The 19565-nt window shown below is 39.5% G+C and overlaps 1 protein-coding gene across 7 annotated transcripts in view; it reads left to right on the forward strand.

Moving 5' to 3' along the window:
• Window positions 1-19565, forward strand: part of PPARG (peroxisome proliferator activated receptor gamma) — a 174074-nt gene that overhangs the window by 121272 nt on the left and 33237 nt on the right. For all 7 annotated transcript variants that reach the window (XM_027863923.1, XM_027863921.1, XM_027863924.1 and 4 more), the window contains one exon: window positions 19242-19441. In XM_027863923.1, coding sequence (XP_027719724.1) covers window positions 19242-19441 — 200 coding nt within the window. The remainder of the gene's footprint in view (window positions 1-19241; window positions 19442-19565) is intronic.

A 19565-nucleotide genomic window follows, 5' to 3' on the forward strand; every position in this document is an offset into this window, starting at 1 on the left:
TAACCTTTTTATGTTATGGACCCCATTGACAATCTGAATGATCCTTTTCAGAATATTATTTTTATTATTTTATTCAGAATATTATTCAGAATATTCAGAATAATTAAAATATTATTTTCAGAATATTATTTTATGCATAAAATGGAACACAGAGGGTTTCAAAGGAAACCAGTTACATGACACGTGCCAAAAAATACAGTTATCAAAGTATTCAAAAAATGAGTTTATGAATCCCAGCTTAAGAAGTGTAAGGACTCATCTCCCTTTTTCACGGAAGAAGTAGCAATAGCACTGTGTCCAAGACTCCTGAAGAAAAAATAATCAATCTCAGCACACTCCTAGAAAGAGCTCATGGTGAAGGTAGCAGTCTTTGCAGGTCAGAAATCGTGTGGAATAGAATAGAATGAACATTTATTAAGCACTTACTATATGCCAGGAACTGTGCTAAGCACTTTACAATTATTATCTCCATTTGATCTTCACCATCAAGGTAGGTACTATTATTGCCTCCATTTTAGAAATGAGGAAACTAAGGCAAATTGAGGTTAAATGACTTGCCCAAGGTCACACAGCTATAAAGAGTCTCAGGCTGGATTTGAACTCAGGTCTTCCTGACTCCAAGACTATTGCTCTATCCACCATGCCACCTAACTGCCAAGCTACCTTTACATGTTGCCTCCTATTTGTTAGAGTTTGTTCTTTACCAGACGGAAACTTTGACTTTGGGTGACTTTAGTTCTACATCTTTGAGATATGTAAGACTCCCCATACTGCTGAGTTACATGATTAAGTCACTGACTTTGTTTATCACTTACAAAGTATTAAACACTCTCATTGTGCCTACTCTATGAGGCTAGATTCACAAAGCAAATGACTGCAAGTCACAGAGTAGTTCAGTTGTCTAGACTTGTTCAGATTGGTTCCCAGTAGCTTAAACTTGTGCTCACTGCTTTGGTGTCTTTTCTATGAACTTGCCTTTCTAAACACAACAAACATTCCACCTCCCCAGAAAAATTTGGTGAACTCTGAGTGCAGATTGAAGCACACTTTCTTCACTTTCTTTATGTTTCTTGTTTCTTGTTTTTGGTTTTTGGTTTTTTTTTTGCAACCTGACTAATATGGAAACATATTTTGCATGACTTCACATGTATAATTGATATCATATTGCTCGCCTTCTCAATGAGTGAGGGAGGAGTGAAAGGGAGGGTGAGAATTAAGAACGCAAAAAAAATTTTTTTAAATGAAGATTATAAAGTGGTTAAAAAAAAAGGATCAAAACAAACACAACAAGTAGGACCTCTTTGTCGGAGGCTACTCAGCTTTTGTATGCTGAATTAGTAATTTACCAAAGAGCCTCCTTCCAAGATGACTGACTTCAAAGGTGTGGCCACAAAGTAATGACATTAGTTGGAGTATTTGGTTTAATAGAGAAGGTAAGCAATGCCTATTGAGTTATACCCTTGAAAGCCTATGCACCTAACCCCCAGCAAGGCTGCCTTACTCAGGACACAACTTGAGCATCTCATGAAGAACTGCTTTCAGTTTCTTTCTTTCTGACCCATGCAAAAAAAAAAAAAAATCAAGTCATGTTATTTTATATTTACACCTGGTGAGAATGGCTGATGTTGATTTACATTACCTCACTTGACCCTCACACCAACTCTGAGAGGCAGGTACTATAGGAATTGTTAGCCCCATTTTACAGATGAGAAAAATGAGGCTCAGAGAAGGTAAGTCTCATCAGTCTGTCAATAAATATTTATTAAGTGCCTTCTATGTACTAGGCACTGTGCAAAGCCCTGGAGATACAAAGAAAGGCAAAAGACAGTCCCTACTCAAGGGGCTCACCATTTAAAGGGAGGGGGGAACAATATGCAAGCAAAGATAAATTTGAGATAATCAACAGAGGGAAGACACTAGAATTAAGGGAGATTGGGACAGGCTTCTTGTAGAAGGTGGGATTTTAGCTGGGACCCTAGGGGAGCCAGGAGGTAGAGACGAAGAGGGAAACAATTCCAGGCATGGGGGACAGCCAGAGAAAATGCCCAAACTGGAGATGGAGTGTCTTATGTGAGGAACACTAAGGTAGCCAATGTCACTGGCATCAAGGGAAGGGAAGGGAGAAGGGTATAAGATGTTAAAAAAAAAAAAACCTAGAAAAATAGAGGGGGCAGGTTATGAAGGGTCTGATGCCCATGGTTTCACAGCCATGAAATGTCACAGGAAGAATTAGAGCACAGATGTCCTCACTGCACATATCTTGTATGTACCTAGTTATTTACATGGTGTTTACCCATTAGAATGTGAAGGCAGGGACTATTTTTGCCTTTCTTTGCATCCCCAGTGCTTAGCACAGTGCCTGGCACATAATAATCACTTAACAAATGCTTTTTGGCTCATTTGATTGACCCGCTCATTTTAAATCTAGCCTTCTTTCTTACTATGCCACATGGTCTTATGCACTAGTACATCCAAGGTAATACGTTCGCCACTGAATCTGACCCCCTACTTGTGTAACCATTTTCCTGAAGCATATGAATCTCAGTCACAAAGTAGTCAATTAATGAAGATTGGGGTTTCATGGTTGTTCATATTGGGATACAGTAGGGCAAGGAGGTAAGGTAGAAAAGAAGAGTAGAAAGAAAGACACAGTAATGTGGGGATGAGCAGAAAAGATAGATGGGGGAAAAGGAAACAGCAGAAGTCTCATTAGTCTCTGAGTATGTTATTTCAAGGGGAAAGGAAGGGAATGAGCATTTATATAGCACCTCCTATGTACCAGGCGCTGTACTAAATGTTTTTTGTAAATATTATCTCATTTGATCCTCACAACATCCTTGCAAGGTAAGTGTTTTTATTATCCCCATTTTACAGTTGAGGAAATGGAGGCAAACAGAGGTTATGTGACTTGCCCAAGGTCACTCAGCTAGTTAAGTGGCTGGGTGTTCCTAACTCTAGACCCGGCACTCTATCTACTATGCCACCATGTCTTCCTGGAGGAAACCAGGAGGGACCTGGTTTTATTATACCCTGATGTTCACTTGGACAATGGATAGTAGAATAAACTAACATCAATTACTTAAGAACTGATGATCTCTCCAGTAACTCAGAGTAGTTGTTCCCCACTGAGGAGGTGGAAGGATGAGGGGGTGGGGGGGGAGGCAGGGCATGCAGGAGGAGGTGAGGCAGTCTGCTTTTATTTCCAATTTAATTTTTGCAATAATTGTTTACTTTATCAAGGAGATTTTACAGGTATATGAAGGAATGACTTAGGGAGTTATAGATCTTTTATTGAATTACCACTGGTGGCTTCAAAGTCCCTTGAATTCCAGAGCTTTTATTCCTATTGAGATCCAGACTGCCTCATTTTATGCCACCTGAAAGTATCTTAGAGATCAGCAATTATTGCCTTGTTCTCAGCATTGAAATCAAATTCTTTGGACCTAGTTGGCTCCACGTAAAAATAATATAGAATAGGGAACCATCCCCCTAAAAAAAGAGAAAACATTCAGAAAACATTTAAAAATCCTTAGGACCAAAGCTAGAAGGGATCCCAGAGACCACTGAATCCGACCTTCTCGTTTTACAGCTGTAGAAACTGAGGTCCAAGTTAAGGGACTTGCCTAAGTTCACGCAGGTAGATTGTGACAGAGCAGAGATTTGACCCTAGGTTTTCTGACTGCCAGTCTAAGATCCTTCCCAGTGCACAATGGATTTCCATTGGTCACATATCTGCAGTTACTTTACTCAAACAACAAAAATTTGGCTAGAGAGGTTCCATGTCTTGCCCAGGGTGGGTCACATATTTCCCAAGTGTCACAACACTTATGTATTCTGGAGAAAGAGAGATAATATAGGGGATAAAGTGCTTATCAGGGAAGGTTTTATGAAGGAAATAGAACCTGAGTTGAGCCTTGAAGGGAGAAGTTTCCAAAAAACTATTAGCTAGAAATCCATAACAGATTTAAAAGACAGAATAAGCAAAGGAAGGAGAGGAAAGGATGGGATTAGGAAATGGAAAGAATGCCATTTTGGCTGGAATGTGGAGACATAAATTTGCACAAATTAAGGCTAGAAAGGCAGGCTGGGATCAGATTGTGGAGAGCCTTGAATGCCAGAATCAGAAATGTATGCTTCCTTTTGTAGACAATGGGGTGCCACTCAAGGTTTTTGAGTAGAGAAGTGGTATGAGTCAGAAAGGTTACTCAGGGAGCTTTGTGAAGATTGGTTCAGATAGAGACCGGAGGCAGGAAGTCCAGTTGGGTGGCTGTTGGGCGAGAAGATGCTAAAGCATCTGACTGACCTACTGGCTCGATTTTCAAATTTCTGAGCCAGATATTCCAGTGCCACCTAAATGCCATTTCTGTGATTGAATCAGATTGGCAACTCTCAAACTGATATGCAACTTAAGACCTGTCAGTTTGGTGGTCATGTAGAACCCTGGCTTCATCAGCCAAACAAAATACAGATTGGTTCAAGGAAATCGAAATTTAGTTTGAGTCTGGTTGTTGATGGGAAAGCCCTCCCAATGGGACTCATGTTTTGACTGTGGCCTTCGATTTAATTCAATCATAGGAAAACATAATTAATTTGATTTAATGAATAGTTTCTTGTTACAATCCTGAATCCAGATGAGAGAACTCAAGGATTTTCTCACTAGAAATCTACCCCAAAGCTTCTCTTCAGTGCCCTGACATTCTTCATTTGCCTTACTTAACGGCTCTTTGGGGAGACAGTTGGGTGTAGTGTAGTAAGAACTTTGAATTTGGAGTTAAAAGACTTAAGTTCAAATCCTAGACTGCCAGTTACTATATCTGAGACTTTGGACAAGTCACTATCTCAGAGGACCTTAGTTTCCTCATCAATATGATAAGAAGGGTAAACTAAATGATCTCTAAGATCCTTTCCAGTATCTTGCACCATCTTCCCTATTATCTTGGGTGGTACCTGCAATAATACAAAAACATAAGGTTTCTAAGTGTCAGATTGTTTGGCATTTTGTAGAGAAAAACCTCTATTCATTCAACATTCAGTGATCTATTATTAAATGCCCACTGTGTACATAGAACTTTGCTAGTCACTGTTGTTGTTTGTCCTTCGTTCCCGAAGAGGATCATGATATCAGGGCGATGATGCCCTGACATGCAAGTGAATTGGATTTAAGTGAGGGAAGGTTGTGCAAAGTCACCAGCCTCACTTTCTCCTCTGGAGCATCTGGGTCCAGTGGCAAGATGGAGTGGGAAATCAAGGCAAATAACATATAATGCCTGCCTTTTAGGACTCTGTAAACTAGTTGTGCAGTTAATACACGTACATAAGTAATTGTGAAACAAACTGAAGGAAGATGCTAACAAACTTCTATGAAAGCTATGATCTTGGGCTGTGTTAAGAAATATAGGATCTAGATCTAGGAAAAGGGAGGTGATAATGTCTTTGTGCTCCCTCCAGGTCAGAATATGTATGAAGTGTTGCATTCAGTTTTGGATGTCACATTTTAGAAAGGACATTAAGTTAGAGGGCGTCCAAGAGAGGGCAACAAGGACGGTGAACAGCCTCAAAAAGCCATCATGCCAGATGAAAATTGGTCAAAAGAACTGCATGCTTTCCTTGGAGAAGGGAAGGATTAGTAGGAACATGATGGCTATTTTTCATCAAATATTTTAAAGGTTTCCATGTGGAAGAAAGAGTTGATCTATTCTGCTCATCCCCAGATGAATGAATGAATGAATGAGCATTTATTAAGTGCCACACCTGGTGCTAAGCAGTAGGTATAAATAACAAGAGAAAAAGGAACACATTCCCTGTCTTCCAGACACTTACATTCTAATGGAGGAAGATCATGCATATTGGGGAGTGGTGCTCAGAGAGGGGTATATAGATGTTACAGAGATACAAATTTGGAAAAACTTGCTTACAGTTCATTCTATCAAAAAATGGAACTGTTTGGAGTAAGTTGGAGACTGGGAGGAAGGGAGTTCCCACTCAATAGGCCAAGGCTACCGACCAGTAGAGGTAGGTAAGTCACCACTTAGTAGACAAAGATGACCAATTGCCAGGCATGCCGAAGGAGGGATTCTGGTTCAGATGGCTTTTGGAGTCCCTCCCCATTCTCTGCTTTTGAGCCCTGAATAATGATCTTTTCCAATTGGGAAAGCTTCATGGAATGCAGCTTCCTTTAAGCAGTATTATAAAAGACAGGCAGGATTTCACCAAGAGGGGTAAGGAGGAAAGGGTTGGAAAATGAGTTACTGAACTTTTCTGCTTTCAAAAGGGATGTGTGGGTATTATAGAGATGCATCATAAGGTGACCAAAATAGCCATATTTTTCCATTCATGAGATAGACAGCACCTTGGCAATCTCCCTAAATCAACCCAAACGTACTAGTACCTTTGGTATCTCTTTGTCATAGATATAATCTTAAAAAGGCACAGTAAAAAGTGGAGTTGAATTATTGGGCCAGATAGAAAAGCTAAGTGGTTTGCAAGGCATTTTGGTAGGCACTGGAGCACTGTGACAAATGTTATTTACCTTGTCTTTGTGACTCAGTATTACTAAGTGGTACCTACATAAGCTTGATAAGTTGTTCAGGGTTATTTCTTAAATCCAATATATACTTTTTAATAATTATTTGGTGTGGTATAATGGAAGGACATCTGGGTTGGGAAGTTAAAGGTCCAAGGTTTGAATCCTGGCTCTGGCACCCTCTGTGTGACATTTACCAAGTCTCTCTACTTCTTTGGCCCTCTTTCCTTATCTTTTAAAGGAGAAAGTTGGATGAGATGACCTAAAAGTCCCTTCTACGACTAAATTGGTGGTCCTGTGATGAGATAGCTTGGTGTCATGGTGGATAGAGCCCTGGACCTGGAGTCAGGAAGACCTGAGTTCAAATTCAGGCTCAGATGCTCACTAGCTGGTCAAGTCATTTAATTTTTCTCAGCCTCAGTTTCCTCATCTATAAAATGGGGCTAATAAGAGCACCTACTTCCCAGGGTTGTTGTGAGGATCAAATGAGATAATATTTGTAAAGTTCTTTGCAAGCCTTAAAGTACTACATCAGTGCTGGCTTCTATTATGTAGCATGAATTACTGGACCCATCCCCCTCTGCCTGAATGCTAATCAGATTTGTGAAATACATATTTTAATGGTTTTTAAAATATAAGACCTTATCTTCAGGAGGCTTGTATGATTAATGTTACTGTGTCGAATATTCATAGCTGTTTTTCATTTGTAAATTAGGGGGAAAAAAGCTTAAGCTATAATTGCATTTTGCAAAATAAACTTAAGCCTGTGTACTTAATCTTTACATCATACTAGCACTATGAGACTAGGACCTTCTGCTAATCCAAAATATACTTTTAAAAGAAGTAATTTATAGGCATGTTACTCATATGTCAGTCAGATAGGTTTCACCCCAGTGCCCCTGGGAATTCAGTCAAAATTAGATTATTCATAAATGCTTAAACAAAAAGAAAAATTCAGCTTTCCTGTGTAGGGGGCCCAGTGAGGTGTCTAATACTTTTCCTGGAACTTTTAAAAAACTATGAGGGGAGAAAGAAAAAAATCAAAGGCTTCCTCGTAAAAATTGTCACTGATTTTGTTGTATTATAATTTTGTCTGACTAATGTACTGCCTTCACTATTTCTAACAGTCGTGTCCCTTCTCGCTTCTTGCCTCCCCTGCCATCCCCTCCCCTGAGCCCCAGTTTTAATGTATATTTCTTGGAGAACAGGGGTTAGGGAGGAAGAAAACAGTAAATTGATAAGTGGAGAAAAAGGCTTAGCATTTTAAAAAGTGACTTTCTGTGGCACAAAATAAAAAGAACAAAAATAAACACATTATAAAAAGAGATTAGAAGGGGCAGCTAGGTGGAGCAGTAGATAGAGCACTGGCCCTGGACTCAGGAGGGTCTGAGTTCAAATCCGACCTCAGACACATAACACTCACTGGCTGTGTGACTCTGGGCAAGTCACTTAATCCCAATTGCCTCACCAAAGAAAAGGGGGAAAAAAAGAGATTAGAAGTCAAAGTTGTGTGCATTTATACCCACCACCCACTCCTGAATCATGTAACTAGGTAATTTAATTTTAGACTTTTTCATAAGAAAATTTTCAGTAAAGCTTTATGTCCCACAGGCAAACTAATGTCCATTGACTCAAATTATGTTACTCGTCCTTTGAAAACTTGGATGAGTGATATGGTTCAAACACTTTAATCCTTCAAAAGTTTTAGTTTTTATGACTCAGGCCACACAGGAGCGCAGGTTTGCTCTTTTTGCCCCTTGGGAAAGGCAGCCATGAAAAAAAAGAAGAAAAAAAAACCTCAGTGACTTCACCAGAGAAGAGGGCTGAAGATGAATATTATTTTCAATTTTCATCTAGGGATCAGCAGCATTTCCTCAAGCAGTTACTTAGCAGGAAATGTGACCAAAATGTTCATTTTAAACATATTCACGTGATATCACTTACCACTAAAAAACAAGAAATAGTTTCCCAGCAAGAAACTCACTCCACATTCTTCAGAAGTGGTTTTTGACCCCCTTTTTTAAACTCTCATGGTCATCCACAAGAGTCTATGCGAACCTCCAACCCCTATATTATACCTCCTTACCAAAAAAGAGAAGAAAATAGGAAAGCCAGCAGTTTATCTTGTGGTAAAGGACCCTACAAGTATTGTACCTCCAAAGCACTCGTCTCATCCTCAGTGTCCCTACCAGTCTTAAAGGCTGGTGAACAAAGGAATATGGAGGAAATACCCAGCAAGTGAAGCCGAAAGACTTACTCCTACTGCCATTCCCAAGCTGTTATTTGGTTATCTGGAGAGCCCATCTCTGTGGCTCCTCAGAGCTTTCCCACCAAACCTACAAAGGAAATATCATAAGAACTGAAACAAGGTTTCCAAGGATAGTCAGGAAAGATGTGTTCATGAATTTGTAGCAAAACCAGTTTCTCATCCTGCCTCTCCCACTAACTTATGGCAACACCCTAGGCAATCCTCTTAGGCCCTTCATCAAAGATTCAATTTGGTATAGCAGATAGAGCTTTTTTTTTTTTTTAGGTAATTGGGGTTAAGTAACTTGCCCAAGGTCACATAGCTAGTAAATGTCTGAGGCTGGATTTGAACTAAGGTCCTCCTGACTCCAGAGCCTGTGCTCTATCCACTGCAACACCTAGCTGTCCCTTGTAGATAGAACAGTGACCTTGAAGTCAGGAAGACTCGAGCTGAAGTCTTATCTCAGACAGTTACTAGCTATGCATCCCTGACCAAGTCACTTAGCCTCAGTTTTCTCATCTGTGAGATAAGGATGATAGTAATCACATCTACTGTATTGCATAAGATTGTGAGGATGAAATGAGATAATGTATGTCAAGTAACTTGCAAAACCAAGAGTACTATGTGTGTTAGCTATTGTGTTGTTGTGGTGGTTGTTTATCTGAACAACATGGGTTGAGGCTTCTTAGAAGGTCTTTTTCCTGCCCTGACATTCTCATGATCCAATGAGCAATAGCCATTTCTAGTGTCACATTGATTCATGCCCACACCATCCCTCTTCCAGCTCAGGCAAGAATAAACACCAGGCAGCAGTTCTCAGGCTAGCAGGCTTCAGAGGGGACAGAGATGGGAGTCCTCACTCTGACCTTTTCCTATTGGACTTGCCATGAAATCACTTAGGAAACCTTCATTTATCAAGCCATTGTACAGATGGGGACATCCACCCCATTTGTGAGTCTCAGGGAGAGCTGGCAACCAGAGAACTCAATCTCATGATGATTTATATTTATAAGAACAAGAATGTGCCATGTTATCCACATGAGCCATTGCTAATCTCTTTTCAAGGGATAGGGTATAGGCACTGGACCTCTGATTTTCCTTGGTAGAGGGAATTCCCAGATGAGAACACTCCCTCTAAGTCACCTGCTTGGCAGTGACAGTCTTAAGAGTTGCCTAGAACACTTAGAAGATAGGTGCCTTGGCGGAGTCATGGAGCCAGTGTATATCAGAGGTGGGACGTCAGAGCTCCAAGGTCAACTTTCTACCCCATAATGAATAATTGCCAGCACCTGTGATTTCCTACCTCTCAATTTACACAATAAAATATCTGTGACTCCTGATAATTCAATCACATCCCCAGTCCTCCTTTGTAAATTGTTATCCTTCGTCCTACCTCCCCCTTAACCCTAAATGGCATGGTTGGTCATGAGCAGCTGTCAAAATCATCCTCAAGTTTTACTAGGGGTCATTTAGGGTATCAGTGTTAACTCTGTCCAATCATATCAGGAACTAGTAAGTGACTGGTTTCTTAATGAGGAATGCATCTTTCCAGACTCCTTTTATAATTCTGAGAACTCGTGAACTCTTTTTTTCGGGGGGGAGGGCGGGTTGTGAGGGAAGATCCAGATCTGTGATTTATTGATATAGAGAACTCCCAGGGTGGAAAAGCCTTCTACCAGTGAAGACAACTCATCTGCAATTTATCATTTTGGAGAGTTTCTTGGATCACTGAGAGTTTATGTGACTTACCCATAGTCACAAAGCTTAGAGTGTGTCATAAAAAGTACTTGAACCCCAGACCAACTTTCTATCTACTATGTCATGCTAGTTTTCCATGGATAATTACTAGAGTTGGGGGGAAGTGGGGGGAGATTAACTTGAGAACTGAAGATAATAGAACTTATACTCAAAAATTTAGAGTTTCATTCCCCCAAATACCTCCCCCTCATATTTCCTATTGCTTTTATTCTGTTAAAAATCTACCTTACTTTTAAATTGCCTAGAGGGAGAGAAAATAATTACTTAATTGAAATAAAAAATTAGATCCTCTAGTTAATTAGCATCTGTCTTCCTCTCTGCCCACTGTTAGGCAGGAGATTTTAATTCCAGTTTACTTATTCTTTTCTTGCAGCAGTCTAGACCAATGCCTATGTTACCACATAGAGCTGATAGTGATGAGTTAGCTTCTCCCTATCTAGAACCAACCACCAGATATGTGAATGCCCTCTAGGGGAGTCTGACCTTGCCCTTAACCCTACAGTTGTCCATTACCTTCCCTTGAAGAAAAATGTTGTGTCCCTCCATCCCCACGCCTACATAAGAATAATAGTGTGGGTGCTGAAGTTGCTTCTCAATTTATTTTGGAGGAGCTTAGTAATGAGACCTTGTTGATTGCCAAATCATGCAAGGCTTCATTTACACTGTGCCATCAAATCCCAAGTTTCTTTCTCAAGAGAGAGAGAGGTGGAAAAACATAGCTTATTGGCAGCAACTCTCTGATCAGCACCAGAGCTTTGCACCAGCCCTGTGTTTGCATGATGAGACTATTGCAAAACAAGCCAACATATGTAAAAAGGGGACAGATTAATATTGGGACACATCCCTATTCATTGTCAGGCATCTGACACCCTTTCAAGTCCACCATTTGGACTGGTATGCTTTAATAGTATGACTAGCCTTAGTCCATGTCTCCTGGTTTTCCTATTGTTCTTATTCTATTAAGAATCCACTTTAGTCACAGTGAATAGAGCACTGGCCCTGAAGTCAGGAGGACCTGAGTTCAAATCCGGCCTCAGACACTTAACTCTAGCTTTGTAACCTTGGGTAAGTCACTTAACCCCAATTGCCTCACCAAAAAAAAAAAATCTACTTTAGTTTATTAGCTTTTGCCTTCCTGGTTCCCCTCGCATCTAGGCAGAAGTTTGAACATTGGACCAGTTTGCTCCTTAGTATTACACACAGACCCCAAAAGCATAGAACCTAACTGCTTGGGGTTTTTGTATTGTATTAAGCATATGATGTCCCTGACAAGTTGTGAGCTGGATGAGTTTTATTAAGTGTGTACGATATAAAGGTATGTGTGTGTTATGTGATACACTTACATACTTACAAGATATTAATGACATCTATCCAACCTACTCTTTGCTCATTGAGTGTACCACTATTGACTTTTTTTAACCAGGATATGTAAAACATTTCTAGGTAATTAATAATCACAAAATATGAAGCTCCTGGAACCTTAAACCTGGATTTTGAATTCACTTATCAGCTACTCTTTGGCAACAAGGGGAGGACCCCAAGATCAAAGAAAATGTGCCTTAGTTTTCTCTTCTCCTTCTCCCCCACACCTTGTGTCTGTTAGGGAAAAAGAAGTAGTTCTCAGGAGCAATATGTATCAGAATTTTAACACTAGGAAAACATTTGGGAATAATTTTTTATCTAAAACCATCATCTATAAGGGGGATAAGCTAGAAGCCTTCCTAATACAATCAGGGGTGAAGCAAAGATGCCCATTATAACCTCTTTTTTTTTAAATTTTTTTTTAATATTGTACCAGAAATGTTAGCTATAGCAATAAGAGAGAAAAAGAAAAGAATTAGAATAGGCAATGAGGAAATAAAATTATCACTCTTATCCTAGGGAATAAACTAAAAGAAATTATTAGCAACTTTAGCAAAGTTGCCAGGATGCAAAATAAACCCACATAAATCAGCAGCATTTCTATATGTTACCAGAAAGAGATAGACAGAGAAATTCCGTTTAAAAATAACTGTAGACAATATAAAGTACTTGGAAATCTATCTGCCAAGACAAACCCAGGAACTATATGAACACAACTATAAAACACTTTTCACACAAATAAAGTCAGATCTAAACAATTGGAAAAATATTAATTGCTCATGGGTAGGCCAAGCCAACAATAAAAATGACAGTTCTACCTAAATTTATTTCTTCAATGCCATACCAATAAAACTATCAAAAAATTATTTCATAGAACTAGAAAAAATAATCAAATTCATCTGGAAGAACAAAAGCTCAAATATATCAAGAGAATCAATGGAAAAAAAATACAAAAGAAGGTGGTTTAGCCATACCAAATCTCAAACTGTATTATAAAGTGTTAATTATCAAAACAATCTGGTACTGGCTAAGAAATAGAGCAGTGGATTAGTGGAATAGATTAGGTACAAATTACATTATAGTAAGTGACCATAGCAATCTAGTATATGATAAACCCAAAGATCCAAGCCTTTGGAACAAAAATTCATTATTTGACAAAAATTGTTGGGAAAACTGGAACACAGTATGGCAGAAACTAGGTTTCTCACATTTATACCAAAGTAAGGTCAAAATTGGTACATGATTTACACATAAAGAGTGATACTATAAGCAAAATAAGAGAGCATGGAATAGTTTATCTGTCAGATTTATGGATAAGGAAAGAATTTAGGATGCAAGAAAATATAGAGAACCTTACTAAATGTAAAATAGATCATTTTGATTACATAAAATTTAAAAGTTTTTGCACAACCAAAATTATAAGGAAAGCAGAAAACAACCATTCTGGAGAGCAATTTGGAACTGTACCCAAAGGGCTATAAAAATTTCATAACCTTTCGTCTAGCAATACCACTACTAGGTCTATATCCCAAAGACATCCAAAAAGAAAGGGAAAAGGACCTATTTGTACAAAAAATATTTGTAGTGGCTCTTTCTGTGATGGCTAACAATTGGAAATCAAAGGGATGCTTATCAATTGGAGAATGGCTAAACAAGCAGTGGCATATGATTGTAATGGAATATTACTGTGCTATAAAAAATGACAAGTAGGATGATTTCGGAAAAACCTGGAAAGACTTACATGAACTGATGCATGGTGAAGTGAACAGAACCAGGACAATATTGTACACAGTAACAGCAACATTGTTCAATGAAGACCTGTGAATGACTTAGCTATTCTCAGCAATATAGTGATCCAAGACAATCCCAAAGGACTAATGATGAAACATACTATGCGCCTCCAGAGAAAGAACTGATATTGATTGAATACAGACTGAAACATGCTATTTTTCGCTTTCTTTCTTTCATTTTTTTTCTCTTTTATTAGAGTCTTTTTATACAAAATGAATAGTATGGAAATGTTTTACATAGTTGCACATGTATAACTTAAATCTAATTGCTTACTGTCTCAGGGAGGGGAGGAAATGAGGGAGGAACAGAATTTGGAACTCAAAACTTTAAATAATTTTTTTTAAAGAAATAATCTTGTCCAACTCCCCATTTTACAAGTAGGGAGATTGGGGCCCAGAAAGGTAGATTCATTTGTCCACCATGAATTAGCAGCAGAGTTGAGCCTAGAATTCAAGTCTCTTGGTTCCTAGTCTCATACTACATCACTCTGCTGCCTAGATCACCCATTTCCCCCCAAATCCTGTCTAGGAAACCTGATTTACGCCAATAGAATAAAAAGGGACCTTTTCACTTTCATCTCAGTCAATGAACATTCTTTACTCTATGATCTATTATGTGTCAAGTGTCTTTATATCCCCAGCTCCTCCCACATAGTAGGCTCCTAATTATTGGTTGCTGAAGTGTTTCATTGATCCAAATAAGGGTTAGGAGTGGTTTTTTGTTGTTGTTGTTGTTGTTGTTGTTGTTGTTGTTTTGGTTTTTTTTTTTTTTGATTCTTAGACTCATAATGCTAGAAGTCAAAGGTCATCTAGTCCTCATTTTACAGATGAAGAAACTGAGCACCAAAGAGATTCAGTGACTTACCCAAGGTCACACAGGTAGTGACAGAGGCAAGATTTGAACCCAAATCCTCCAGAACCAAAGCCAGGGGTGATTCCGCTGTGCCATGCACCTCTTGGTACTTTGCCAGTTGGTACACATAGAAAATGACATGGCTCTCATTCCTGACCTCTAGGAATTGACGAGTCTTTTGTGTCAGAGTCATGACTTCCAAATGCAGGCAGGGAACAAAAACCTGTTATAAAGAGACCCAGAGAAGACTCTACCCTCTGACCCAGTGGGTAGAAGTAGGTATAAGGTCAGCTCCAAAATAGAATTGCTTAAGTGAGAAAGTCAATTTCATAAGTTGCTTCAGGGAACATTTGAGAAGTGTTCTATCAGGTGTGCAGAAACTGCATTTGCACCTCTGAGAAAATACTCAGGAATGTGTGTGCACCATAGTTTACTGCCCCTTCCACCCCAGAGATGCCTTAAAACTAAGGCAGTTGCACCAGAATCCTGCAAAAAAAAAAGTTGGGAGACAGTTGGAGGCAGGGGGAGGAAAGTATTCATCATCCACATCTTCCAAAAAAATGCATGAACATTTTGCATTGGGGGCCACCCTATGTGCCTTTTTGCCTCTAGAAATCTTGTTTCTTTGAAAGGACTGGTAACAAATCTTCAAGGAAAGCAAGATAAAATAGTAATGCTTTTGTCCATTTGTTTTAAATGCATAGGTTTAAAAAAAATCTTTCATTTCCCCTGCAATTTCAGAATTCTCTCCACTTGGGATGCAAACTCAGTCCTTCTAGGAAGATGCATAACTCTGTTCCATAGTAGGCTTCGGGCTTGCAACACTTAAAAATTACACCTATAATTCATTATACCTACAGATGTTCACAAATCATAGATTGTTAGAATAATAAGGGATGTTCAGGATTATCTAACCCAGCCCCATGATTTAACAGACAAGAAAACTGAAGCCCAAAGATGTTAAGGCACTTGCCCAAGATTATAGAGGAGTTAGTGGTAGGAGCAAGATTAAGTTAATAGAACTTAATTTGTTGCATAAGCATTTGGAAGGATCTCAGTGTTGGAAAGGCCCTCAGACCATCTCATGCAATCCTTACCCACTCAGACAAGAATCCTCTCCACCCTTTCCCCAACATGGGATCCTCCAACCTCTCTTCAACGACCTCCAGGGAAGGGAAAACCCACTAACTCCGAAGCAGCCCATTCCACTTGGGAAAAGCTTTAGTTGTTAGAAAGTTTTTCTTTGCATTGAAGTAAAATCTATGTCTTTGCACATTCAACCTATTGCTTCATGTGATTCTTTCTGGGGCCAGCAGGACATGTCAAATCCCTCTCCATAGGACAGACCATCAGATATTTGAAGGTAACTATCACTTCCACCCTGAATCTTCTCTTCTCCTGTTTAACATCACCCGGTCCTCATATGGAATGATCTACAGGTCTTTCGCCATCTTGCTCACCCATCAAGTATGTCCACGTCCTTCCTACAATGTGATGTCCAGACTTGAACAAGGATTGCAGATGTGGTCTGACCAGGGCAGGGGAAAGTGGAGGAACTGCATTTTCATTCAGCCTAAGATTGAATTTGCTTTTTTGGTAAAAAAAAAAAAAAAAAATCACATGCTTTACTAATATGGAGCTTTCAGGCTACTGAAACTCTCAGATCTTTTCTCAAAAAACCTACTCAAACATTGATAGATACCAAAGCTGATGGGTCAGAAAATTGGCTTCCGAAGATTTGGTCTTTTTCAGAGAGATCAACACACAGAGATTTCATGTTTAAAGTTGAATTATAGCAGTTAAAAGAAGCTCTTTCATATTCCAGTAATTAAAAAGTAATAAAGCATCTCCTTTCTGATACATCCTAAAACAATGATCAGTTTTGGGAAAGTAGCATGAAAGCAGTCCCAAAAAATGTAAAATACCTATAGTTTTTGGCTGATGCTAATGTTGATTAATAGAAAGCACCTTGGGAGTCAGGAGACCTGGGCTTTAGTCCAAGATGTCAACAATTAGTTGTGCGACCTTGGGTAACTTGATTAACCTCTCTGGCTTTTAGCTCTGTCTTCTAGAAAACACGGAGATTAGTCAAGATGGTTTCTCAGAGTTCCTCTGAAGCCTAAATTTCAAGACGTCCATGTCAGATTTATTTCCTCTTTAGTGGCATTTTAGTAACACCCTTTCCTTTCCTACATGTTACTCTCTGTTATTCTCAAACAAGCCATCCCACAGACTACTATTGGACCCAAAGCATTATGAAACCTAGTAAGACTGAGATTTCTTTCTGTTGCACAACACAGGCCTAGGAATAACCAACAGCGGGTTATCCTGACCACCATTTACTTGCTGTATCACAGCCCTGGCTGGAAGTCAATTCTAAGATTTCTTTCTTTTTTTGTTTTCCTAATATGAAAAATTCTTTCCCCAACACATTCTGCTGTTTTTCCTTGCCATATTGCCCACAACAAAGATATAGGAAGGTATAGTAATGGGGAAGAAAAAGAACAAGATATAGAGTCAGAGAATCTCATTTCAAATCCCAGTTCTCCTATTATTACTGATGTGACATCGAGTACATCATTTTCCTTGGCCTCAGTTTCCTCCTCTGTAAAATTAGAAAATTGGATTTGATGATCACTGGAGTTATCTCCAGCTCTAACCCCCATAGCCTTCTCCTATGGTCTTATTTCCTTTCACTCTTGTGAAACTTGGCACTTTGGTAGGACCTGTTCCCCAATACCCTAACAATCAGGATTGGGGCTATAGCATCCCATTGGGCATTTCTCTATCTTCCAAGAAAGACTCATCTACCATCCATATGGAATCAAACAGAAATGGAGCAAGAGAGAATAAATAGTTGATTCATATATATCTATCAATTGTCAGTTCATAAATTTACATTTAAGGTCGTCATGAGCAGGGGACATGTTAGGAAATGTCTGAATAAAAGGTTTATTTAAGGGATCTCAAGGGAAGCTAGGTGGCACAGTGAATAGGGCTACAGGCGGGCAGTTCAAATTTAAACTCAGACACCAGCCATGTGACCCTAGGCAAGTCACTTAACCTCTGTTTGCCTCAGTTTCCTCATCTGTAAAATGAGCTGGAGAAGGAAATGGCAAACCACTCCAGTATCTTTGCCAAGAGAATACTAAATGAAGTCAATGAAGACTAGGACATGAAATGACTGAACATGATCTCAGCTACAGAGTTTCTCTTTTCTCCTGACTCTTCTCTTTTTGTGAGTTTAGTGGATGCAAAGGAGGTTTTCAAAAGAAACATGTCATAAGATGAGTAGGATTTAGAACTGGAAGAAGCCTTATGGGCATCTATCTAATCCCAACTCTTTCATTTTCTTGATGAGGAAACTAAGACTGACACTTGCCCAAGCTTGGTTCGTGCTGAACATGTGAGGTGAAATGGTGGTTTGACATCTCCAAGATGCAAAGGGGCTATTTCTTTAGGAAAACTCTGTAGTAAAAACCACTGGGCAATGGTTTTGCAGGGAACCATAGCATATAAGAACTGAATCATCCAGTTGAACTTTTCTTCCCCCATCTTACATGAGGAAACCAAGGCCTCACATGGCCAAAATCACAGAGCTCTTCAGTGATAGAGCCAGGGACCAGTACAGAGACTCCTTGACCCCTAGAGCCCTTTGCTCTTTGCAGTCATCACATGCCTCAGATTATTGGCATTCTTGATGGAAATGCTATTTCTGGCTTAATAATATGTTGTATCAAGAAGCGATCCAAATCTTCTTGTAACAGGAACGAGTTGCGGTCCAAAATATGCACCCCCAAATTAGCAGTTAAGAAGTGCTGTGCAAGGGAAGGTCTTACAATGGGAAAAGAAGGTACCAGAAGTTGGAAGGGTTACAAATGGATCATTCTCCCTCTACCCCAGGCCCCACTTCCTCCCAAATGGCTCTTCCTTTCTTTCTTCTAAACTTCCTCCCACCCCTGAAAAAATATACTGTTACTTAACCCTAGTTACAGTGCCCAAATGTGAGCAGAGAAACAGTCCTTGAGGCAAAGGGAATTCAGTGGTAGGCCCAGAAACCCAGAAAACTGCAAAGTTGGGTGAAGATCCACATAGTAGAAAGAGCACTGGGTTTGGAGTCAGACACTGATTCAACTCTTAGTCTCTTTTGATGTTTGTGATCTTGGGCACGTCAGTACCCTAGTCGGGACCTCAGACCCCTCCTCAGCAAGGTCAGGGAGTTAGACTACACTGTCTCCAAGGTCCCTTCTAAATCTGGATTCTACAAAAGAATAAATTCCTGTTTTCCTTCTTTTGTAGTCTCTCCTTTCTTTCTGTCTCTCTTTCTCTCCTTCTCCTCCTTTGCCTTTCTGTCTCTCTTTGTATGTTTCTCTCTTTCTTTCTCTATATATAGTGTGTATACATATATATACAATAACAATCAATTATTGGATTCGTTAACTGAAAAATACATACATGTTTATATATACATATGTGTATCTACACATATATGCATGTGTGTTTTCTTTTACAGTTAATGAATCCAATAATTGATCATTATTTATTGTTTGTGGCACTCCAGTGAAACAGTAATTCTGGAAAGGCCATTGAAAGAAACCAGAGCCCCAGATTTTGGGGAGGGGGGCAGTTTATGAGGACTGGGAGAAGAGAACATTATGAACACCAGGAACACAATGATTCATTCTGACATTCCTTCTTCCTCTGCAGCGATCAGGTTTGGGCGGATGCCACAGGCCGAAAAGGAGAAGCTGCTGGCTGAGATCTCCAGTGATATCGACCAGCTGAACCCAGAGTCTGCTGATCTCCGGGCCCTGGCAAAGCATCTGTATGACTCATACATAAAGTCCTTCCCTCTGACCAAAGCCAAGGCGAGGGCGATCTTGACAGGAAAGACGACAGACAAATCAGTTAGTTCTCTTTTGCTATCTTCATTGGTGGGGCGGGCGGTTTTTCTCTTTTCTTTGAGTAAATAATTTACCATGTTCACACACACACACACACACACACACACACACACACACACACACACAC

The sequence above is a fragment of the Vombatus ursinus genome, unplaced genomic scaffold (assembly GCF_900497805.2).
Source record: "Vombatus ursinus unplaced genomic scaffold, bare-nosed wombat genome assembly UNPS02014773.1, whole genome shotgun sequence".
Classification (NCBI taxonomy): Eukaryota; Metazoa; Chordata; class Mammalia; order Diprotodontia; family Vombatidae; genus Vombatus; species Vombatus ursinus.